The sequence below is a fragment of the Natrix helvetica genome (assembly GCF_964273705.1).
Source record: "Natrix helvetica genome assembly, chromosome: 5".
In the NCBI taxonomy this organism is placed as follows: domain Eukaryota; kingdom Metazoa; phylum Chordata; class Lepidosauria; order Squamata; family Natricidae; genus Natrix; species Natrix helvetica.
The window spans coordinates 45592989-45619496 of NC_138551.1; the positions used below are offsets into that span (position 1 = coordinate 45592989).

Here is a 26508-nt window from a genome sequence, read left to right on the forward strand (position 1 = left end):
GAGCCCGAAGGGCGCGAAGCAAAACAACTGCTGGCCGCACCGTAAGGGAGCGAGGCGGGGTCGAGGAGGCGGCCGTCGTCAGGAGTAAAAGAGCGCATGCGTCTTCCCAGTCCGCTCAGTCATGGCTGCTTTGCGGGTGGTTCCTGCCTTCCTTCTCTCGAGAGTTCTGCGGAGAGGTTGCCGCTCGTTTAGCTGCAGCGGCCCCCGGACCCGGGCCGTCACCGTGCCCGAGCGTATCGAAGAGAAGCGTCGCGCTGCGTTGCTCGGAGGCGGCCAAGCTCGCATAGACGCGCAGCACAAGCGGGTGAGCCAGCGCCTCCCTTCCTCTCGCCTGCAGGCGAGCGAAGCCCTTGCGTGGCCAGTGGCAGCTGGCTGCTCCCTGGTGTGCCGTGCCAGCGATTTCCGAGGCAACGTCTGCCCAGGGCTAAGAGGAGGTCACTTGGGGGGGGCATTGAAAAAATTATGACCCATAGCCCCCCCCCCCCGGTAATTCCTCCTGCCATCCAGCCGAGGTCGAAAAGAATCCGACACCTTCGACCGCCGCAGCCGCGGACTTCTCCCCCGCCGTGTCAGGGTCGTCTCCCTTGGTTTTTTTTTTTTCTATTTAATGAAAACTACGGGTGGGAGAAAGCAGATCGCCCCCGTCTGTTCCTTGGCTGCAGTAAGCAGTTTGTGGAGCTAGTGTAGGGGAGGTCAGGAAAAGGTCCAAAGAGGCCACCTTCCACCTTTCATCTGCTGTGTTTACAAAATTCCGATCTCTAAATCTAGCAGTTATTGGAAGTTGTTTGCATTTTACAATTATTCAGACTTAATTGAATAGAGCTTCAGTTATCCACCAGAACTTCATCTTTCCTTTCTCAGAATGAATGCAACTCATACAACTGATAGCTTGCTTGGTAAGGCTAAGAGGGTCATTAAGTATGATGGGCTTCCTTGCAGAATCTTCTGAATACACTTTTATTATGCTTCCAGTTTACTTTGGAACTGGAGATACATAATGTTGGAAATGCAATAAAAATTAAATTAAATTAATTAAATATTGTAATGGCTGCTAACATTATTGCCTTTCCTGCAAGACACATAAGATTATTTAATCATTTTAGCCAAGCAAAATCTTGTTGATTGAAGAAAAAAACGTTTTGACTAGCAGGTGCTGATCACAGACTGGCTATTGTGATCAGATGTGTCTGGCAGATCATTCCTTGAGATAGAATGGATGTATGTAACACTAAACTATGATTTACCCCTACCTACATAAACACCTTTTGGTCCTTCCTGTTTCCTCAACTCCTGGTGTCCTCTCTTTTGAAGGTGAATGAGAATTACCTGAGTAAGGCAAAGTGTGTTTACTGCTCTTAGTGCACAAGATTACTTTACTTAATTTGTCATCTCTTTTCCTCCCTCTTTTCCTGTGAGGGATGCAGAAGGACAGAAGCTCTAGGATTTTTCATACCACCCTGTGTGACACCTTTTATGTAAACTTACTGCAAATGAAGTTGGCTAAAGAAATGCCTTTCTAAACATTAACTTCTTTCTCTTTGATCATAATAACACTGTAAATTTCTGTCTGAGCTAGACTTACTATGTCTCCAGATCAATAAATATCCTGCTTCTTTACTTTTGTCATCTATGCTGGAAGAGCACATACCAATTACTTTTCTTTGTGCAGGAGGTTCTTTGAGGAAATGTGGTACTCATTTATTGACATTTTGTATGGGCCCTTTTGATTTGCTGTTGTGGATTCACATCTTTCTGTCTGATGCATCCATTGGTAGGCAAATTTTAAAAAATACAACCCGATATTGTCATTTTAACTAGAAAGAAAACAAGCAAAATTTGTGTTAGTTTCACCTGGTTAAAATAAAAAAAAATTGATTTCATTGTTCCACCAGTAAACATGTAATAAATAAATCTCGTCTTTTATTCTGACAGACTTTTATTCTTTTTCTACCAATAATTAGCCGGTGGGAATGAAAATAACAAAGCACAACTGGGAGCAAAGATGAAGGGGAGAAGTGAGGGGTGGGGGGGACTTGAAATGTTCACTTTAACCATTCCACCTATTACATGAAGAAAAAGAAATCATGTTACTAGTCAAGGTCTCTTGAGAAGGGCACAGCAACCTGTGAAAAATTGCAGTGAAAGGCACTGACCAGTGACTGGAGTAGAGGAATCATTCCTGCTAATAGCATTCAATAGCCAGTTAGAGTGGAAGTGCTTGCCTACAGCAAAACGAAGTGCAATGTATGAAATGCATATCAATCTTGGGGAAGTACAAACACTGTGTACCAGGAAAAGACAATGGAAATTGCCTTTTTAATGGATTTGGGATGATTAGAGAATGACACAATGCATTTCCGGCTTTGAGAAACAATGAGTGGGGCAACTTGGTTGTGCAAATTAGCACTCTGTGCAGTGTTTCAATGCTGCCAAATATTGATTTTTTTAAAAATGTCCTTTAAATATTGATTTTGTAAAAAATGTTCTTACCAGAGAAAAAAAAAGGAGAGGGGGAGAAGGAAGTGACTATCTTTAAGATATGGCAAAGGAGTCTAGGATGTTGCCAATAATTGCTGTTCCTGGTACAATACCTCTACTGTGCTGGATCTTTGTTTTTTTTTTAATTGTTCAGAAAGATTAAGTCAATTCTTCTTTGAATTACTTTTAACTTTAAGAGGCTACATAGACACATCAATGTTATATCTTGGCAATAACAAACTGGCTTTATATTCCACCTTCTGGGATGCTTCTTTAAACCTTTTAAGTCAGGTCTTTAACTCTGGAATTTCTTGATGGATTGCCATCCCAATCTAACCCTGTTTGGATTTTCAAGATCAGTCAGAGTTGGTTAGGTGCCACCATCCACTGTAACACGGAGCTTGCAAGAAGCTGGGAAGATGTGAAGGTGTAGTCTTTGCATTAATTTCAACTTTGACTGAACCATCTATTTTGTTTTCTTCCAACATACTTAAAGAAACTATATGAGTTGTTTGACTGGATATTAACCAATGTGAAGGGCAGCCAATAATTTGCCATGTGTCTAGTATGTCATGAATGGATCAGCACAAGAATAGATTAAAATACTTTGCACACATTCTTTCTATATTCCTTAGATTTAGTCTGTCACATAATGCATTATGTGATATAGCAATAGCAATAGCCCTTAGACTTATATACTGCTTCATAGTGCTTTACAGCTCTTAAAATTAGTGTGATTTCTTATTTTGGCTGGCTTTTTGTACTTAACCATTCTATTGCGTTGTGTGAGAAAAGTTCTATCATGTTTTTTATAGAACAAATAAGACCATAAATTGAGGGTCACTGTTGAGTGCATATATGTTACTATGCTTAGCTTCGAGTTTCAATGTGGAAAACATTTATATAAAATAAACTATCATGTTAAGAACAAGGCTGTTTAATGTTTTTTCTTGTTTTTTAGGGAAAGTTGACAGCCAGAGAACGTGTGTTATTGTTATTGGACCCTGACAGTTTTGTAGAATATGACATGTTTGTGGAACACAGATGTGCAGATTTTGGGATGGAGTCTGAGAAAAACAAGGTATTGAATAGTTTGTTCGCTTGTTTCTTAAAATTCCAGGACTCCTTGTGAGTGGGAAACAATTGCTGATTTAGTGCCCTGATTCTGATCTCTTTGCAAATGGAGCTATCTTCTCTCTATGCATTTGAAATAATTCTCTAGATATTTCATAGATTTAATGAGAGATATTTAGAAGAATAATTTTCCCCACCACTAAACATTCTGTTTTACTCATTTCATAATTTGCTGGGTTCATAATAAAATAGAACTGTTAAAGCATCAAGGTGTATGCTTTATACCACTTTATAATGCCTTGGTAAGGCCATACTTGGAATACTGCATTCAGTTCTGGTCACCACGATGTAAAAAAAATGTGGAGACTCTAGAAAGAGTGCAGAGAAGAGCAACAAAGATGATTAGGGGACTGGAGACTAAAACATATGAAGAACGGTTGCAGGAACTGGGTATGTTTAGCTTAAGAGAAAGAAGGACTAGGGGAGACATGATAGCATTGTTCCAATATCTCAGGGGTTGCCACAAAGAAGAGGGAGTCAAACTATTCTCCAAGGCACCTGAGGGCGGAATAAGAAGCAATGGGTGGAAACTAATCAAGGAGAGAAGCAACTTAGAACTGAGGAGAAATTTCCTGACAGTTAGAACAATTAATCAGTGGACCAGCTTGCCTCCAGAAGTTGTGAATGCCCCAACACTGGAAGTCTTTAAGAAGATGTTGGATAGCTATTTGTCTGAAACGGTATAGGGTTTCCTGCCTAGGCAGGGGGTTGGACTAGAAGAACTCCAAGGTCCCTTCCAACTCTGCTATTGTATTGTATTGTATTGTAGTGTATGCATTATATAGTTGCTTACTTTGGTTTACATAAGTTATGTCAGTTTATGAATTATACTTCATTTTGTTTTGCAGTATCCTGGGGACAGTGTGGTTACTGGCCAGGGTAGAATAAATGGCAGACTGACTTACATCTTCAGTCAGGTATTATTGTTTGATTTCTGAATTATGAATTGTTTTTGTGATTTCTCCATTTTAACTAATAAAGTATTGCTTTTGCACCAAATGTACTGCTTTTGCTTCCACATCTTATTCAGAATGCTGTAAGAAGGAATAATCTTACAATTTCAAACTATCTAGGGTTTGATCTAGCTCTGTCTAGTGGAATTAGCATGTCTCTTCTGTCTAAACATATTTGCATATAGGCTATTTTGATATTTGTATTTTAAAACATTTTACTTTGATCTTAATTTTTAGGACTTTACTGTGTTTGGGGGAAGTTTATCTGGAGCACATGCTCAAAAGATCTGCAAGGTAAGTTTATAGGCAGTGCAGGTGGCCTGTCAAAGATCTCAGTCAGTTGCTATATAGTTTAAATATATGAGCATTCTAATATTATATAAATATTTTTGGTCATCCTTTGCAGATTACAGTAATTAAGCTTAAAACTACGGGTGTTCCACTTATGGGATGTTTGCTGAGTAGCTCTTTTATTGGGTGGGAGAGACGGATCAAAGACCTTTTTGTTTTTTTAAAGGTTTGAAAATATCATTTTAATTTATGTATGGTTGTGATCCTGTGATCTTTCATTTTATTATACTACGTAGTGCTTATTAATAGCTTAGTAAAATATAACATTAAAACACAATGCAAAAATATCATTTGAATTTATTGGGTTGATATAACCCATTTTTCTGAGTTTCATTCAAATTCAGCAATTAGGTTTTTACATGGGAAAATCATCTCTAGAGTTATTTCTGTCCCATCCCTGGTAAAATAAGTGCTTAAATTTGTTAAAATTACTGTCAAAACACATTTTTTGTAGTTTTTGTTGTGGCGAGGTTGCACAATGCAGATGTGCTAGATTAAACTATGATGTCAACATTATTTTTTCTTATAAACTCTGCAGAGAGTAATATTGAAGAAAAAAATTCCTGTAATAATGAATCATAGATATATGTTTATTTCTAATATTAGTTAATACATATTGATTATAACTGTCTTGATTGCTTACATTATAGAACTCCCAATACCTAGTAAGTCTTCAGATATGTAGAAATATATGTATTACATGTCAAAAGCTAACTGAATATTAAAAAAATTATGAATGTCTTTTGACTCAAGCTTGAATATATCCACATAATATTCTTGACAACATAGATGCAGTAGCACAGTTTAGTAATTTAGGACAAGTTCATGTTCAACCATGAAATTCACTGAATGACTTTGAGCAAAATAAGTCACTATGTCTCAGTGCAGCCTATTTTCCTGTGAGAATAATCTGAGATAGAGTTCTGTGTATATTGCCTTGCATTCCTAGAGCTGCGATATAAAGTATTAATACTCATGTTACCAATGCTCATAAAAGATGGACAAATCAGTAGTTAATAGAAAAGAGAGACTCATCTTAGATTCTGATTATAAACAAAAGGTTATTTTACAAAAAGATTGTCTGTCTAATTGGATAAGCCATGTGGATGATTTATTTACATTGTTTGTAGTGATGTACTCATGTGCTTCTGTTTCCCCAGATTATGGATCAGGCTGTTATGGTTGGTGCTCCTGTTATTGGGCTGAATGATTCAGGAGGGGCCCGTATTCAAGAAGGAGTGGAATCCTTGGCTGGTTATGCTGACATTTTTCTAGTGAGAAATCTTTCAATTAAATATGTGATGACCCAACAAACCACTAGTATTTTCACCTTATAGTTTAGTAACCACTTCAAATATTCGGAAAAAAAGCACTTAAAGGAAGCATCATTGATTCACTTTTCTTTTCTGCTGTTTTCAGGTTTTATGCAAAGAGGAGGGGTTGATGTCATGACCCAGGGACAAGATGTATATCTTCTTTCTCTTTGTGATTTACTATTAGAGAGAGGTAAGCAGCTTAATGTCCTCCAAATGTTTTGTGCTACAACTCCCATAACAATGTACTGTTGCCTGTAGCACTTGGCACTTTATGGTGGTTCAAAACATCTGCAGGCATCAAGTTGCCTATCTTTATGTTACGAAGTTTCAAGTGGCATTCTTAGAAGCGACAAAAGCAGTCTCCTCCAATAAGTACATTCCTTAAGCATTCATCTAGTTTTGAGAAAGAGAAAGTTATAAAGTATTCTTGGTGATATTGTCTCACGCAGTTGTTTTTGAGAATACTGTTAAGAATTCCCCCCCCCTTCATCAATATTTTATTTATATGTGAGAATATATTTACATTTATTTTTTTCTTTTACATTTTTAAAAGACGAAAAGGAAACAAAAAAGGAAAGAATAATATAGAAATACAGTATCAAATAGACAAAGAAATTATTGAAATTATAAAATTAGTGCTCAATATATTGTTGATGGAAAATTAACCATAATGCAGGGTACATTAAATTATTTTTACAAGAAGAAGTATTTTTGAATCTCTGGGTTGAGTGCCAAAGTCAACTCTTGTTATTTTGTTATTCTTAACTGTTTTATTAAGAATACAAAAAAAAGTAGAACGAAGAAAAACTATAAAAACAGGAAAACATTCAGTTTCCAATTTCCCCTTTGTTGTATTCTGTCTGATGTACAATATTCATAAACATTTTTTGTGTTTCAGTTCTTTGGTCAATATTTGGCGAATATGGATTGATACTTAATGCATTTTACTGTTTCCTTTTATTTGTATTCTTCTCCTTATAATTAAGTGCCCAGCAAGAAGGAAATGGCTACAGACACATATAAGCTAGGCCGAAAAGAAGTATGAATGAATAACTGAATCAAATATCAGTGATAGATGCATTCTTCTTCTTGCTGGGAAAACTGTCAGGAGGCAAAGGGGAAGAAAAGCTACAAGGCTTTTCATTTGCATCTGTTTATAGCAGCTGTCAGATGTAGCATCTGTTATGCATGAAGCAGTCAGAATATGTTGAAGCTTGTTGAGTGGCAACTGCGTGAACTGGCTCATAAGAGTGGGTTCTTAAAATAGGGGATGAGAATTTATGATCATGCTTAGTGATTGAATCAAAAGTCCAGATAGATCTGGTTTATTTTCTTTCTATAGAATTCGTCTTCCTTTATACTCACTCTTATCTCTGCTTTGTAGACATTGTATACATTGGAATATTGTTAAAATCTAATAATATGATTTTCTGCAATATTAATTTTAGAAAGTTGGTTGGCAAATATAAAAAATGGTTGAAGCTTTGTAACATAAAGATATAAAAGATTATTTCTTTTCTTTTACAGAGAAATGTTTTATGTTCTGGAGTAGTGCCACAGATTTCTCTTATTATGGGTCCTTGTGCAGGAGGCGCTGTCTACTCTCCTGCTTTAACAGATTTCACATTTATGGTAAAGGTAAGGATGCAATGTTAATTGCCATTAGCTGTATTCTAAAACATTAAGCCGTAAATTTCAGCAAACATATTGAAGCTTGATTGTTAACAGATATAATCAGGATTCTGCTGTTCAAGTTAGCTGATGGAGACTTCTAGGCAAATATGCTGAATATGAATGAATAGGAGAACTATAAAATGAAACAAGATTGGCTTTTTACATTTTAAAATCAAGGAAAACTAGAAACAGGATACTATGAGTTTTAGTCCCATCTTAAACAGGAAAGTCGGATGGGTGATTTAAGTCACTTTGTTGTTGTTAGTAGTGAAGTCGTGTCTGACCCATCATGACCCCAGGCCTTCCTGTCCTCTACCATCCCCCGAGTCCATTTAGGCTCACACCAACTGTTTCAGTGACTCCATCCATCTACCTCATTCTCTGTCATCCCCTTCTTTTGCCCTCAGTCTTTCCCAGCATTAGGCTCTTCTCCAGTGAGTCCTTCCTTCTCATTAGGTGGCCAAACAGAAGTGGGTTGCTAATTTTTTTACTACCAGTTCGGGCGCACTCGCGAGGTGCGAGCGTGATGCTTCTGTGCATGCACAGAAGCGTCCAGGCGGGTGGGCAGAGCCTCTCGCCACCGCTACTACCGATTCAATTGCTCCAGGCCGAATCAGCAGCAGCCCACCTCTGTGGCCAAATATTTGAGTCACTTACTCTCAGCCTAAACCACATAATCTTCTTTCTCCTATTTTCCTTTAACAACCCTGGAAACAGGGCTGTTAAGGGAAAATAGCAGAAGGAAGGAGCATTATGAATGATTGTCATGTTGAGTTGCTTATGAAGTAAAAATACTAGGAGAAGAAAAAAAATCTTAAAAAAAATACTTTGAAGCCCAACATTTCCAAACTGTGTTACCACTTGCTCTCCTATATTTTAGAAACATAAAAAACTGATGGCAGAAAAAGACCTAGTGGTCCATTGACTCTGCCCTTTGAATTTTTTAATTTTCTTTTTTATTTATTATTTTTAATGTTAATTTTTAATTTTCTTTTTTAAATTTTTGTCAAATGATAGACACGTGTTAATCCCAAGCTTGTTTAAACTTAAGTTACTGATGACTGATCCACATTTTGATCTCCACATAGAATCCAAGTTTAAAAGAAGCCTTTTGTTGAAGCCAGAAATCTTTTTTAAAAAAACTTCTTTTTGAATTTAGCAGATTCTGTAGCAGATTCTTTCTGGCAGAACCTCGGGAATGATAAGGCTAGACTGCTTCATGGACTTTAGCAATATCACATTAACATTTTAACATTTGTTGAACATAATGTTTAACATTTTAAACCCTATTTCTCTTTCCAGTATCATTTTATAAACATATTGCAGTACTATGAAACAAATACTGGGATTGTTAGAAGAGGTCTGCAATGGGTGTCAGTGATATTACATTTCCAACATAGTGAAGATGACAGTCAACCTGTATGAAGCATTGTCTGGTTTGTCCCATAAACACAAAAACCTGTTGCATTAATCATATCTAAAGATTTTAAGCTATAGGAGTCATGTAACTGAATTTTGTTTCCCTTCATTTTAGGCAAGAAATACATAGCAGCTGTGATGAAAGTGAACACAAGCTTAATGTAGCTAAATAAATGAAAAAGGATAATACTCTTGTAATTAGAGTCCTGTCTCCAGTTCCCCGCCCCCCAACTTACTTTTTGTTCCTTGTAAGTGCAAAAAGGAGGGAGAGTTAAGTCCAGAAATTTCATAAAGTTGCTTGGGAAAAAACAGAGCCCTCTCTTTCTCTTCCTGTGTTGCACATTAATGAAGTGGTTTCCCTTTTCACTGTAAGCAGTGAGAGATGGTTTTGGTAATTGGGAGCCATACTTAATGATTTTTTACTGGCTAAGGGTTGCAATGTGCAGAATGATGTCGTCCAGTGCTCCATGACCTACAAATAACTGGGGCCAGGATTCTTGCTGGAGAAATATTATCTTATTTAATTGATTTAACTGTATGAAATGTACGTTCACTTACACCAAAACTATTATTTATAAAATGAAGGGAAACAAAAGTCAGTAGCACAGTGGTGGGGCTCAGATTACCCACCTATATTGTGTGGTATGAAAAGGGTACCAGTTTTCCCTGGGTTGTTTCCTAGGGCAGCAGAACAGAAATAAGATGAGGCTGTAGACTGAATGGGCCGAATTTTGTTCAAAAGCTATCTGTTCTCACTAGTGCCTCTAAAATACCCAGCCTAAACAAAATATGACATTTTACGCTGCAACTGTAAGGTATTCAGTTTCACAGACTATTCTTACTGCAATCTTTCTTTTTAGTGCTATGATGCATTTGCTTGGAGCTATAAATTGCTATTGATTAGAACTTACAGGAAGGATGTTCAAATAGGAAGCATTCAGAAGTAACATATCTTACCTAAAATTTGTTTTATACTTTTTTACAGTTTTCAAATATTTTGAGAAATATTTGTTAAAAATTAGAGATAATGTAAACGTGTGTTATTTTAATACACATTATTTTTTCCATTAAGTTTTCCTTTTTTGTAGGATACTTGGAATATTGGATTTTGCACCTCATTGTTTTCCATTTGTTTTTTCTAGGATACATCCTATCTATTTATAACTGGTCCTGATGTAGTCAAATCAGTTACCAATGAAGATGTAACTCAGGAACAACTTGGGGGTGCGAAGACACATACTGCAGTATCAGGTCAGAACTGGCTAATTTATTTACCATTACTAATTATGTGATGTTATGACATTATAAATTAATGAGTTCTGGAAAAATAAATTTATTCAGGATAAACTAAGATTAAGTGAAGATTCTTCAGAATGTTTGCTTATTTTTTTAATTTGGGCCACTGTATGAATTTTGCTTTGATTATGTATTCATGTATTGCAGCCTTATATGGAAGGTAAGTACACTTTTTTTCTCTATACCATGGCATTCGTAATTTTTTAGCTATTTATTTCATACCATTGAGTGTCATCTTTTACTTTTAATAATGATAAATATTATTATTTTTTCTCTGTGTTAGAGAATCCATTTGAGGCATTTAGAATATTCCTGAAGATATCCTTTTATCAGACAATAATATCCATTTATCATGCAATTCATGCTATAACATCCAACTCTTGCCCTCTAGGTTCTGGCAAATGTCATTTGGTTGGAATTCTTGAAAACATATTCAAAATTTTTTGGAGCAGTTCAAGAACCTTTGAAGTAATTTGCTTTCAAAATTTGTCAAAATAAATCATGTTTCATGTTTTAGATTTAATTTTGCTTGCACATTGCTCTTTGGTCACTGCAGGTATTTTTAAAATTGTATTGTAATTGATTTTTTGAATTTGAATTTTGTACTTTTTGTTACAGGGGTTGCACATTGTGCTTTTGAAAATGATATAGATGCTTTGCTCAACCTTAGGGAGTTTTTTAATTTCCTACCACTTAGTAACAAGGAGCCAGCTCCTGTCAGAGAATGCCATGACCCTAGGTAAGTAAGTACATTTTGCTTAAATAAAAATATTCTGACACTCAGAAGTGTTGTTTCTTTATTCATTTTGAGAAAGACATTCTTAGGCAGCTCCATTATCTAAGTGATGGGATAGGTAACTCCCAGATACTGTAGGAACTGTTCCAAAGGGATGATGGCCATAAAGCTAAAAGTAAAAACTCAAATTCTTATTTTTACAGCAATAGAACGGTGTGCTTATCATATTGTTGCTGATATGATGTGCCTAACTATTTTATTTTTCCTTCTTAATTCTTGGCTTTTGTTGATAATTGCTTTTTTAGTTCATTTTGTTGGAGAGTTATTGTTAGATAATGGTTGGAAATATAAATATCCAGATTGGGAGGTTGAGTATGTACTAATTTAATAGTTCACATTCAGTTTTGTGCAATGATAGATGAATAGTTACTTCATCCTCTCAATAGTCTGAATCAATGATTAAATTTATTGAAATTATTCTTGATTATACTTAGGAATTACAGGAATACTTTTTTCTCATGATATATTGTAAATGTCCTGCTTTTCATTCCATTTCTTTAAAGTAACCGCTTGGTACATGAGTTGGATACAATTGTCCCAATGGAATCAACCAAAGCTTATGACATGTTGGATATTGTACATGCGGTAAGATTTGTGCACCATAATGTGACAGTAGTGTGGAAGAGAGATGGTTTTTTTTGCCTTTTCAAATGAACTGGTAGTATAAATTATAGCTGATACTGTGTGATATAAATAAACTGCTTCTGTCTTGATTTTACTGCATATATAATATATATAGCAAAGGCTATATTAAAGTGCATATTGGCACAACTGAACCACTTTGACCTTGTATCACCTAAAACTTTGTGTCTTCCTTTCTCACGAGTTTAATGGAATAATTCATGTTAAATCTCTTAAATCTTGTCGGGCCACCTGTACTGTGCCTTATTCTTCAATTTTGGATGTTCCTATAGAAATACATACGGCTACTTTCCAAAATCAAAGGACGTCAAACTCTACAATAATTGAGACAGTTCCATTTGTAAGCTCATGTTTCTTTCAGGTCTCTGTTGCGGCAAAGGAAATTTCTGATATAGCATTACCTACCATAATTGGAGATTATTTCTCCATTTATTTCTCATATGTAAAAACTAATAAATATATAAATCATTATAAAATATTTTTAAAATCATCATTAAAAATAAAACTATTAAAATCTGAAATATACAAACTACACAGATAGTAAATATCTACTACAATGGAGCCATGTATGAATGTCTCCAGTTCCCTGAGACCCCAAGGCCTGATGACCTAGTTGGAGTTCTAGGTATAATCTGTACCTTCTAAGATAATAATTCAGTGTCCATTCTTTCTTGCAATAATCCTGGCTGTAAAATGAAGAATTTGATTGTGTCCATTGTAGATCCCCCCCTCAATAAATGTGGGCTATACATATTTGTAGCTGAGTAATTTAACTATATATTTAAAGCATTACTCGGTGTAAAAAATGGAAGCGTAATGATCACCACAAAATTTAAATTTAACAATTCTGCAATTCCCCCATTTTTCCTCTGCTTCCTATTCAGATTTGCTAAAGCTCACTTTTATTCCTTGAATACTCTCTCAAAAATTCATGAAATTTGGTGTTGGAGAAGACTCCTGAGAATATCATGGAATGGTCAAGAAAGCAAACAAATGGATCCTAGAAAAATCAGTCCAGAGTTCTCAAGGTTGCAAGTTACAAGGATCAATTATTGCATTTTGGACACATTATTGAAGACTTAGCTCTCTTGAGAAGTCTATAATACTGGGGAAAGTGGAAAGAAAAGGAAAAAAGGATCACCAGCAGTAAGGTGAATGAACTCAATCATAGTGACCGTGGAAAATCTAAGACTAGTTGAAGACAAATTAGCGGTTACTAAAAGTTGACACTGTTTTGAGAACACTTAAACATATATCATACCTTTCAAAATAAAACTCTTGTTAGTATGGAGGAAAAAGGTAATTTTAACCCATTGCTATTTTTCAGTGTTTTAAAAATTACAGGAATTTTAAATTGCTAGAAATATTTTAAAATAGAGATGATTAAATACATTTTGAAATAATTATCAAAGTAATAACTGCTAGAAATTTAAGAATTGGTCTTTATAAATGTTTGCTTGTAGTAATGTGTAGAGGAACACTGAGAACAGTATGTTGAAAAATATTTTTTAAATCTTATTTTTCTTGATTCTGAAATCAAGAAAAGCACATTTCATTATTTTGCTGAATATTTGATTTATGCAGGTTGTTGATGAGAGAGAATTCTTTGAAATCATGCCTTCCTATGCCAGGAACCTGATTGTTGGATTTGCCAGAATGAATGGAAGAACTGTTGGAATAGTTGGTAACCAGCCTAAAGTAGCTTCAGGTATGATTCTGGCAGCTGTTTTTCTAAGAAATGAAGTTAAAACTTCCAATTTCTGCAAGCTGGATGGGAAATTGCTCCCAAAATATGTTGGAATTTGTGCCCTATTCTTTCTTCATATAGGCAAGGAGTCACGATGGGATCTTCTTTAACCAGGTCTTTTAAAAAAATGATGTTAATTTCCATCAGATTTTCATTAGTTGTGCTTTAGCTGTTTTGAATGTCTTCTAACATGAAATTATCCTTAACCAAGTTTCTTTTTGCCATAGCTCACGGTTGGTTCAATATTTTCCATATGGTTGTTTAGCAAACAGAAATTGCTTTATAGTTTCATTTAATGATCTTTTCTAAATATTCTTGGTATTTGATATTTATATTTATGTAATACTGAATGATAGGCAGTCCTGATTTAGTGACTACAGTTGAGACTGTCAACTCAGTGATTTAGTGAAATAGCAATTGTGCTTATGACTTACTCGAGCTTCCTTTGCTTGTGAAGGTTGTCAATGCGACCTAATAGTCCCAAAGTTACTTTTTCATTACTGTCATAACTCTGAAAATTTCTAAAAAGGCAGATGCTGAATTAAGACTACCAATATATTAATAATTGAAGCAGAAAAATAGTGACACTTTGGTACAAACGTTTAGAACATTTGAGTTTCCTAACAAATTATTTTATTCATACCCTATGAATAGTAATAGATAGCTGCTTTTTCTGCCCAATATATTTTATTGGTTTAACTCTGGAAGCAAAGAATGTGTGTTCAGAACCCAGATATTGATAAACCTAATTATTTGGAAATGAATCATAGGAATAGCCTCCAATTATATTAGTCAACATTTCAGTCATTTCATCTGCATACATAATGGCTAAAACTGCCAACAAAAACATGAATAAACTTACAAAGCTGAACTAGAGCCAGAAAGCTGACAAAATATCTGACAGAAGATAGCAATAGCACTTATACTTATATAGTTTCACAGTGCTTTACAGCCCTCTCTAAGCAGTTTAGAGTCTTCATATTGCCCCCAACAACCTGGGTCCTCATTTTATCAACCTTGGAAGGATGGAAGGCTGAGTCAAACTTGAGCCTGGTGAATTTGAACTGCCAAATTGCAGGCAGCCAGCAGTCAGCAGAAGTAGCCTGCAGTACTGCATTCTAACCACTGCACCACTCAGTGGTTCAAAGATCAATACTACTTAGTGTTTGGTACTGAAAGAGGATATTTGTTTACATGTTATACACTTAAAATTTAACAGGCTATGTGTAGAAGTTTGTTTATTCAAATAGTAGTTGGTAAAAAATGTGTATGCTACTCACCACTCATTGCTTAAGCATTTTTGTAAACGAGCAAACAATTTTTTTCCATGATCACTGACATATGGCATTTTAAAAATACTCTGAAATGATATTTTACAATATTTCTTTTCTTTTTTTGAAAATTAGGCTGCTTAGACATAAATTCTTCTGTGAAAGGAGCCCGTTTTGTTCGCTTCTGTGATGCTTTCAACATTCCTATAATCACATTTGTAGATGTGCCTGGATTTTTACCAGGTAAATTATTCTGCATCCCCCTTGTTACCTAATTAATTTAATTGAATGAGTCTTGTATTTAAGAAATAGATTTACCTTTTTTTTCTAATTGCGGAGATAAAAACATATTTTAAAATTCATAAGAAGCCTATTGATTCTTTGCTGGAGCAATGTGAAATTTTCTACATTCATAATACAAAAGGATTTGCCTCTTCATTCTTCTGAACTACCATTTTTCATTATTCCATAAAGAAAAATTAATGTAATATTTATTATATGTTAAAGATTATCTATGTACTGTATTTTTATGAAGGCATATGCTGAATTCTGTTCTAACTTTATAAACTAGTAAAAATGAGTACTTGTATATAACCTTTCATTTTATTATTGGCTTGTTTTTACTAAGGCAGAATCTCTTTTTATGAGGCAGTGGAAATAGGTATTTTTGTCATGGGGAGTTAAGTGACAAGGGCCTTTATTTAATCAATTTTGGCAGAGGAAAAGGCTCGAATGGATGTGGAGAACTAAGGTGGGTGGAACAAAGACATGCTCATTGTTAAGGTCAAATGTTGCTGGCTGTAGTAGCTGGAAGTTTGAATGCTGGAGAAGGAATGGGCAAGAAAGATCAGAATAAAAACAATTAAGAAAGCTCTTAAAATAATTCTGGATAGGAGAGTTCTCTTCCTCAGTAGTGTACTGTGAGAAACTCTATGTAAATATCCAGAATTATTTAATAAAGCCTTGCTAATTGCTTTTATTTTTGTGTCTCATCCAGTTCTTCACCAGAATCCTATATTGTAACCAGCAACTCTTAAGAATTTCTGGCATATTAACTGATTTTAGAGTTAATTTTGCATGTTTTCTAATTCAAAAAGGTAAGACACTGAAATAATAAAGCTGCAAAAAAATAATTCAGGAGGGCAGCAGATCATCCATCCCAGAATTTTAATAACAATATTTATTGAACAAACATGTCACTGTTGAATCCTAGATTAAAAGAGCTGCCCAAAAAACTTTCCTTTTGAGTGTAGATCTGTTAATCTTATGTAAAAGTATAGCAATGCAATTATGCATTCCATTTATGTTATAGTAACTTTAATAATAGCTGTGACTTCAACTCCTGTTGTTTTTAGGGACTGCTCAGGAATATGGGGGAATTATACGTCATGGTGCAAAGTTGCTTTTTGCTTTTGCAGAAGCAACTGTGCCAAAAATCACCGTTATCACAAGGAAGGTAGGTTATTTATATAGTTGATTTCTCAACTCACTAAGGCTGGGTGTTACAGAAGTTAAAAGGATCCAATAAAATGTGATTTAAAGTTGCATTTTATTTGCTATATGCTATATTGTTGTGAGAATATGTTAACATAACCAGGGCAGGCTGTTCTTTGGTTATCTGTCTACTTGCATATATTATTGTTGTGCCAATAGAGTTTTATTAGAACATTATAGAGGTGACCTCTTAGGCAGGATCTGGAATAATCACCCCCACACTGCATGTTCTGAAATCTACAGGTACTTCAGTTCCTTCACATGACACCATGGTCCATCTCCAAGACAGTACACTAGGCCTGTGTGGGAATAATAACTTATGAATGAACAGATAACTTCTGGAAGTATGACAGAAAAAATAAGATCTTACAAAAGGCTATTGTGGTAGGAAGAGAGGTATCACAGGTGAATAAATTGAGACGCGTCTGATAGTTGTTGAAAACATTCATTTAAATCCTAATGCTACAATGATAAAAATAAGAATAAAAAGCTGGCTCTGGGATATATGCTGCAAGGAATAAGAAGATAGACAAACTAAGACTACAAATATATTTAACTGTAAAACCATCATTCACTTATTCATATCTGTCATGTACAGAAACAGTATATATATTCTACTGTTATAAAAAATATTATCTACATTAGATAAAAATGTTCTTTGTGGTCTTTCGATTTCTTTTGTGTCAAATAGTGCATTGGGATACAAAATGTCTGCTTCCTAGTTATAATTCAAGGGTTTAATGCAACAGCATTTTAGTTATATAATCTTAAACCTACTAAATATTTCACTATTGACTTAATTACTAGTGCAGCCACTGTCCTGAGTATTATTCTGTATAGTGTTTCCTTGCTTCATACTTAACAGTATGTCAAATGTATCAGGCACCTTGTATATGAAATTTCTCTTTTGTGAATAGAGGAATGGAAGATGAATGCATTTCAGAAAATTGGGGTAAATGAGAGAAATTAACTTAATAAGTAATATTTGTACAGATATTAGTGAAAATAGTCTTATATTATTTGTCTGTGTGTTCATTATTTATTTGTACCTGCCATAAAACAAGGGTTGAATCATGGCAGTTTGTGATTGTTACCCTATTTCTTGTTCTAGGCTTATGGTGGGGCCTATGATGTCATGAGTTCAAAGCATCTACGAGGAGATGCAAATTATGCTTGGCCAACGGCAGAGGTAGCAGTAATGGGTGCTAAGGTAGAGACGTTTTTCTGCAGTCTTACAGCAAATTGTCTCTCTCCCCTTTCCCACTTAGAGAACTTATCTTCTTTGCATGCAGGAATTAATTGTTCCTGCTAAAGACTTCAAGAAGCTGAATTTTAGTAATTTTATATTATTGTTTGTTATCTTAGGGAGCTGTCCAGATCATTTTTAGAGGAAAGGGGGCACATGCAGAAGCAGAATATGTAGAAAAGTTTGCAAATCCATTTCCCGCTGCAATCAGAGGTATGAATAAGAATTTTACTGAAAATTTGAAGTTGATTTTGCACTCAAATTTATTTATCATCTTTTTCTTTAGTGAACAAGATCTGATTCTTATAATGGCTGCTTTTCAACTACCTTTTCTTAGCTTAACATTTATCATTTGACAATCCTCTACTGAAGGCTTATGATGGCTTCTCCTTCCTTAATAATTCTTTGAGTATTATATCTAGATGCAGAAATCCCAGGGAACTTTACTAGCAATATTTAATTCTGGGATTGACCTATGTTAGTTATTCCATGTGTCACAGGATGTTGGGTATCTATAACATCCATTGTGCTTTTGCTGAACTCTAGCTATGACTGCCTTGGCAGCCTTATTATGCAGAAATAATGTGGCTATTGCTTTTGAGTTCTGACCGTGGAGAATAATGGCATCTCCAAATATTCACTGAATTCAGACATTTTTCTAGAATGTGCCAAATGAACTCCTGATATTGCCTAATTAATTAGAACTCTAAATTAATGCTTACTTGCTTTATTAGAGACACAGACCAGAATTCAGTAAGTTATATGAAATGAATTCCCCTTTTTGTACCCTATGACTATTGTTAAGTGTTGTACCTTATGATTCTTGACGAATGTATCTTGTCTTTTTATGTACACTGAAAGCATATGTACAAAAGACAATTTCCTTGTGTGTCCAATCACACTTGGCCAATAAAGAATTCTATTCTATTCTATTCATTAGTTTGATAATGTAATCAGAGTGAATAGAGACAGATCATACTGGTCTGATAATAGCAGCTGAATATAGTCAGTCAATATTGCCTTGGTAGTTGTTAAGTAAGGAGTTGTAAGGTAGAACCTTATGCTTTCAAAAAATTTTAATATGATCAGTCATGGGTCCCTGAACAGACCCTCCTCCCCAGAAGCATAATCTTCACCCATGAGCAATTTTTACACCTTCCTTCAAAGCTGTTGTAGGGAGAACAGTGTTAATTAATACTCTGGTTTATATGCTGCTTCAATATTTGGATGTATAAATTAGTCAGCATATGGACTTTCATATAGACATTCCTAAAACCCATATGACTAGAGGATATTCAGAAATTTGATTTAGTAAATGTGTTCATAGATAATAAGTACCATAACAATTAGGCACTTATAAGGAATAGTGGTTCCTGACTCCAGAGTCTGCTTAAACTGATCTGTCAGTAGAACAGATAATACAGCCCAAATTGAACTGAGATTCATGAAGTTCTTCTTAGAGGTTTGAAAAAGTTGTACGTAGTTATAGAGAAAAAGCTGTTTGCAGTGTTGCTCTTTCAGATATGGAGAGAAAAGAAAGTGAATAGTTTAAACAAACTATCTTCCAGTTACAGGAAATAATTGTCCAGTTATACTTTTAGGGAGAAAATGTTAAGTCCTATGTCTGCACATTATTTAATTAAAATTAAGTATTTTTTTAAATTAAAAATTAAAATTCCAGGCATATTAAACCATTTTCTTATCTACTTATAATAGTATCAAATAATCGAGGAATAGCCTATTTTTTCTTCCCCCAGTTATAAAGATATTCTTTATATTTATTAGTCCATAATTATGAAGGATTGATCCCTGTAGATTAAGATCAACAGTCTGTAGACATATATACTTAAAACAGCAACTGAAATAAACTATTCTGAAATGTGTTAACAGGATTTGTAGATGACATCATCCAACCTTCAACAACCCGACTTCGCATTTGCCGTGATTTGGAAGTGCTGGCAAGCAAACGGCAATCCAATCCTTGGAAAAAGCATGCCAACATGCCACTCTGAATCTGCTTCAAGTTAACCTAAAAGTGATGGAAGGAAATCGGTGCACTCCTGCCTTATTTATTGATTCAAACTCTGTGATATTTTAGGATATTTCTATGGGCAAAAATCTATTGAAAATGAGGTGCAATCAGATTTTAGTTCATTAGAAGGGCTTATATTTAAGTTGATACGATTAAGGCTGAACATGCATTCACAAATTCACTAACAGAAGGATATTGTGAAATAAAACATAACACTTTAAGCAAAATATCAGGAATTATTCTAAGGGCGATTGAAAAAGAAGAATTTTGAAAAGCAGGATATGAATTAGAAAGAAAACACCGGCCTTGCATTCATCACAGGCTTTTAAAGTATATGGTGCTACTCGACATAAACCTCCAATTGGTAGTAAAACAGCCCTGCTGAATGTAGTGTGTCGCAAACATTGTGATTAAATACATTATAGTTAATTTCACATTTTTCAAGATTCCTATGCAGTACAGTCATTCTGAAATTAAGTTTGTGTTCAGTTTGAAGGTGTCTTATCATGTTCATCAGAAGTTTTTCAAAAAGCAAAACTTTTGAAAAAATGGTTTGAATTTTTTTTGAAAAATGCAGACAGACGACCTCACTCAGTGATTATACATGTATGTTAAATGGGAGCAAGGAAAAAGCTGAAGCTTGTGGCAGCCTGCAAAACAAAAGCCTAGGGCTGAATTTCTACTTCCCTTCTCAACAACAAAGGAAACTGGACATGGAGGAAGAGAAACACTAGACACCATGCCTCTTGCTCCCATCTTCCTCAGCTAGTCCAAAAACATACCATGATTGATGGGGGTCAGCCACAGAAAACACCAAAGCTAACAGATTTTGACCTGTCTGTTACAGCTCTGTCTGTGACAGCGACTAATAACACCACCTCCCAAGTCCAAAGCATGTAACCACTGTATGGAGACAAAAACAGGACTAATGTATGACCTTTTTGTGAGTCAGGCTATCACCAGCCTGGGACAGGTCTATGGTTGCCATGAACTCCTGAACTACCCTCAACTCCAGGCAAAGTAAAGGCAGGGTGAAGTTCCCCATAAGCCTGAAGAACACCACTAACAAGCCTGCCAGAGTCGAGCAGTTCAGACAGGGAAGCTGCTGCATAACAGGAAGGCTGGCACACAAATGACAATCTCATCAGATTCCAATGGCCCAGTTTTACAAATAGTGTGTCACCCCTGGAAGCTACCATCTCAAGATGTTAAAATTATGTTCAAGAATGGATAGAACAGAAGATCTCTTAAGGCAACAAAATCTGTTCAAAAAAAGAATAATACTGAGCAAAGTGCTTTGCACAGACAAAAGATAAAGCCCACTATTACAGTAATCGCTTCCAACACTTTTCTTTAAGCATTAGAACAACTACAGTAAATGTCCATTATAAACATTTTAGAGAAGAGCTATACAAATGGGTATTTACTATGGCTATCTAAAAGAGGGTGTTTTTTTTTTACGTATAGGAGTATAAAAACAAATCTCTGAATTAATCCAATGTGTGTGCAAATATTTAAATGCTCCTGACCATTTCCACATATGTGGTGAATGTGCAACAATTTTGCTTCTATGTGATGTAAAACACCTTAGTATGTATATAACTATGGCATTTTAAAGGGCCAGTTTATCAATGTCTTCACTGTTGTTATAAATTAGAGAAGAAATTTAGGGACCAATTAAAACACAATCATGTAAGAATGGAATGAGGAATTCTCACAAATAATTGAGAACACAATACAATATCCCAAAACCAACAAGTCTGTTAAAATGTCTGCATTTTATGCAGATGAAAAATGTATACCAGAATATGAAAAAAACACTAGTATTGCCACATGTTTTGATGAAAACAGGATAATTAATTTAAATCACCTGCCAGTATCTCATTCAAGATGCATTAAACTAATCTTAGAACTAATCTTAGAAAAAATCAATAGCTGTGATACCAAAACAATATTAAAAGAACAGAACATTTCGGGCTGATGCAGGTAGTAATTGTCATTCCAATTAGATCAAAATTATAATTCCAGGACAAAATAACAACTTTGTACTTGACTAAGACTTACTGAATCAACCATGATTCACCCATCAAAATATCAAAGATTACATTCTCATGATAGACCTAGCCATTGCTGCACCAGATTTCAAGGCTCACATAATATGCCAGGCTAAAATATGCTACGTTAATTATGATTCAGTATACCATGTGACCACAGTTTAAATCTTACTAGTGTATAGGACAGAACTGTTACAAAAGGGATGTAAGAGCTCACAAGGTATTTCTGAAGTCTAATACAAGTTGCTCCACTTTTAATCAGCTGGAAAAGATTTACATAATTGGCAGACAACAGAAATGTCATGAAAGTCTGAATTTTTTGCTTATTTAATTGTCCAAATTGTGTACTTATTTATTCAATTCATATTCTACTTTTCTGCCCTGAATCAGATTTAAGGTATTAGTAATAGAAAATGTAATTATACCACCTTCTCAAAATAAATCTGTTATGCTTTGTTTATTCACTCTTCCCTATACTGGTAACTTCCAGAGATGTTGGACTAAAACCCAGCAAATTCTACTTATTCTCACTGATTTGTACTTTTGCAGAATTTGAAATTTTCATTACTTTTTGAAATTATATACATTAACGTACCAAAATTTGAATACAATTAAAGCACACTATCCATATGATTTTAAATCTTTTGTGCAGATAGTGCAGAAATATCTGACAGATACCATTAAAAACAGATAAAACAAAATATATTGTTATCTACCTTTCACATCATTGCTGAGAGCATTATTTTCAGCCTTTAAATTGTAAATTCTTGCTGAGCCTTGTAAAAGTTATATTGACTCAGTCTTTTTATAGTCCAATTTGAACATGTTCATATCAAGGAGAGAATCTAGTTAAGTTTCTTATTTCTCTTACAGACAAAAATATAATTAAACTATTGTAGTTTATTAAGATTCTAAATTAACAGTTGGCACTGACAATGAATATTTATTCAACGAATTTTTTTCTAACCTGGTATCCTCCAGATATGAATAAAACTAGAATTTTCAACCAACATTCAAGCAATTTTTCTGTAAAATTATATAATTTGCAATTTTGGCAAAACTCCTGAACTAGGAAAGTGGAATGTCAGATCTTTACAGCACGGCAGGACTACAGAATTATTACAGAATACTGGAACCCTTTTGTAAAAATACATGAATCTTATACCATAAAAGTCAGAGGCTTTCTCCTGTACCAGCTTATGAAATGTGTAGAGTTTGGACACATTTCAAATCACAATTCCACTTGATTTTGCTTTCACATAGTCCTTGAAATGCTACTTATTTGAACATGTGAGCAATGGGAAATCTTATTTTTCAAAAGGGTAATCAATGAACAGAACAAGAAATTGCTTATTTGTAATTAGTTACTGAACAGCTCTCTATGTATTGATACTGTACCAAATGTGTGCATGCAAACTTAATGCTGCAGAAATTTTGGCAGAACAATGTAACAGAGTCTACAATAATGCCTATTAAGATAAAAAGTCCTGTCCTGGCTAACATGGAAACTGGGAACTAGACTATGTTAGTACAACTAGAATACAAAAGTAAGAATGTGGCTGTAAGATAACCTTGTCTTCATGCCATGATATAGAGCCATTTCTAAAGCTACATAATTCACTATTGCATTGTCTAAATATATAAGTGTTACAATTACCACTTTCAAAGATAAATGGAACAAAACATTACCTGAGGATTTGAAAGATGTGGCATTAGCACTACAGAAAAGCTCCACTGAGTAGCAATTTTTGTTCAATTATACAATCATTTGTACAAAAATCCATTTTTTAAAAAGGTGACAATTCTAAAATCAAATCAATAGACTGATGAAACTAGTACTTTTCTTTTAATGGCAGAGAGGCCATTTGCTGTACAAAAAGGATTGGATAGATACAATGCTGGCTGAATCAAGGTATAAATATGGGATGCGAGGAATTATATTTGGTAGCAGTATGCATGAAGAATATCTACAGAGAGTGGAAAATCAGCTGAACATGAACCAACCTTGTGATGCCACTCCTGCTATTCTTCTCCCTCTCCCTCAAAAAAGGAAATGCAACCCCAGGCACTATCAATACAAATATAATGAAGAGCATGAAAATCACTCTTCTATATATTTTGCATCAGAATCTTCCAAGAACGTTGTATCCAGTTTGGGGCACCATAGTCCATAAACAAGTCACAGTACCTTTAGAGGAAACTAATTATTACAACCTAACTCTGAGGGTGGTCAAAAGTTAAAGACCAAAAGATTAAAATGTAATCAATCATTCAATCAAAAACTAACTAAGGGAATCAACCAAAGATGGAGTAAATATGGAAAACTCCGGAAGAACAAAGGTCTACTTAGTACCTAAAATAGGTTTCTTACAATGTTACTATGTGATCTGGCTTTTAATAAGGGAAGACTTCCTGTGAAAACTGAGCTACAGAATGTTCCAGAACAACACTATGCCCAAATTCCACATCTGTGATAGAGAGGGATCATAAACATTTTTTGTTTTCACTCAGAAAGAAAATAATATATTTTCCTAGAAATGGGCATGCAGTAACATAAGTAATTATGACAAGTGCAATGAATCCAGCTTTTCAAGCTTCACTATAAGATTTTTTAAAATGGAAGGCAAACGGAAGAGAAAGCACTAATTTGAAATGCTTTTGTGGAAAGGACTCTACTGGACATATGATTTTGAGGAGTTTATTAAAGGAAAAGTGAAGCATCAGTTTTAAATTGTACAAAAGGAAAAAAACCCTCATGTTGTAAATGTACAATTTACAGAATTACTAGCAAAACCAATCAAGGAGACACATTTAAAAAAACCCTACTGACTGAAAACTAAACTGGAAACCCATTGGAGGTAACTTGCTTGCAAACAGCTTTTGTTTCACAGAATTCTGTAATGATCAATGACATTTCAGTTTTTCATCTGAAGGGTACTGGGGCGCAAGACTTGCCTATGTTGGGTTCAAACCAAGGACAGTATGATTCTGTCCATCAAACTGAAGGGCTACTTGCAATAATTTTTACCACTTTTTCAAGAGAACTTGCACTTTGTCCTGAAGCACCAGCCCAGTGACTTTAGCAACCTTAAAATTTCTAAACAGCTACGTTAAAGGAATGGCTGAATTAGTGGGTCAAATGTTTTTGGTAATCATAATTTTGAGACAAGTACAAATATTAGAGGTAAAAGTCTCAACTGCTAAATGAAAGTAGCATTATTTGATCTTAAAATTTTAAGTTTCAACAGATATGCATTAAATATAATTTAAATTCATTAAAGGACCTTTTAAAAAGAGAGAAGACTACAGTTGTTTTGCACTTGTTATATAAAAGCACTTCTACAGTGGATGTATCAAATATGAGTTAAGGTTGGCTTCTGAGTTTCTTACATTCAAATTCCCCCAAAAGAGGAAAAAAGAGATTATTAGTTTGGCCTCATTTTAACAGATGTTCTTATTAGCTGGAGCTACGCTCACAACAAGTGAAGAAAAAAATCCTTTAACTACATTAGCAGCTACCAGGAAGAATTGTAATATTTAAGCAGAATAAAAGACCAGATCACTGAACACCATGGAAAATTTCTTAGAACAATGATTCAGCTTATTACTTTTTGGATTGAACTGCTTAAAGATCATATAGTAATTACTCTTAATAATGCACAGTTAACACTGAGACTGTAGCTGTATTCCATTGTAAGCTTAAAACGTCACCATCTAAATACAATTTCTATGCAGCACATACAATAAATCTAATTGGCAAAATTAATTTACAAAAATAGCACAAAAGGATATTTACGGCATGGAAAGATAAACACTTCTCTATGGTACAGTTAAAATTGCTTTGAAAATGTAAGTGTCCTGTCCCGCTCCTGTCCCACCCGCACCCCCCCTTTTTCCCTTTGTGATTTATGCTTCGTAAGAAAGTTGCTGCTTTTGTACCTCAGGTCTGATGGGGAGTGAAATAGGTAGTAGAAACAGCAAATAGATTACTGTAGAACCACTGGTTTATTTTACTGAGAATATTTTATTTGCTGGTATAAGTTGCTAAAAATGCACAGAACAAGTACCAATAGAAAATGTGCTGTTTGTGTGTTCCCCTAGTGCTATATAAAATGAATGTTACACAGCATCTGTTGGAAAAGTGGCTTCATGGACATCTCTTATTCTTATGCCCCATTATAAATAAAAATAAATCTTCTCAGAAGTATAAAATCTGTTTTTTTTCTTTTCAGAATCTGACTTTTTGGCAGAGATGCACACATCTGACTTCTAACATCTTTTGTGAGACTGTTCCGCTCTCAATGGTCAGAGAAGATCTAGAAGTGTACCATACTGCTAGTCATATTCAGTGTGTTTAACAACACTTCTCCAACCAGGATGGCTTGCTGATTAGCATTGCTGCTGGTCAATGGCTGACAGGCATAAATTTAATAAAAATGGCTAGCTTCTAAAACATAAAAAGGCAAATGTTAAAACATTTTGAAGTTGTACAGCAGAAAAATAAAGTTAAAAAGTTTTGTTTTCATTCAATGTTTTCTGAAAACATATGTAGAATTGTATAGTCTTAATTTAAAAGCTTCTCCCTATCCAAGAAAAAAACCTGTA

At 34.8% G+C, this 26508-nt stretch overlaps 1 protein-coding gene across 1 annotated transcript; it reads left to right on the top strand.

Moving 5' to 3' along the window:
* Positions 1–67: 67 nt before the first annotated feature.
* PCCB (propionyl-CoA carboxylase subunit beta) lies at positions 68–26429 on the top strand. Its single transcript, XM_081955382.1, has 15 exons — positions 68–304; positions 3440–3559; positions 4461–4529; positions 4803–4859; positions 6077–6190; positions 7760–7870; positions 10468–10576; positions 11240–11360; positions 11921–12002; positions 13644–13767; positions 15213–15320; positions 16433–16533; positions 17683–17781; positions 17937–18030; positions 19708–26429. The coding sequence occupies exons 1-15, from the start codon at positions 122–124 to the stop codon at positions 19827–19829; spliced, it is 1614 nt and encodes a 537-aa protein (XP_081811508.1). The 5' UTR covers positions 68–121; the 3' UTR covers positions 19830–26429.
* Positions 26430–26508: the final 79 nt, after the last annotated feature.

What these genes read in the sequence shown, in the direction of transcription:
- PCCB (XM_081955382.1), top strand. Translation starts at nt 122, where the DNA reads ATGGCTGCTTTGCGGGTGGTTCCTGCCTTCCTTCTCTCGAGAGTTCTG. An exon ending in CCAGCCTAAAGTAGCTTCAG is followed by an intron (nt 13,768 to 15,212) that starts GTATGATTCTGG and finishes TTTGAAAATTAG; the next exon opens with GCTGCTTAGACATAAATTCT. An exon ending in TGTGCCTGGATTTTTACCAG is followed by an intron (nt 15,321 to 16,432) that starts GTAAATTATTCT and finishes TGTTGTTTTTAG; the next exon opens with GGACTGCTCAGGAATATGGG.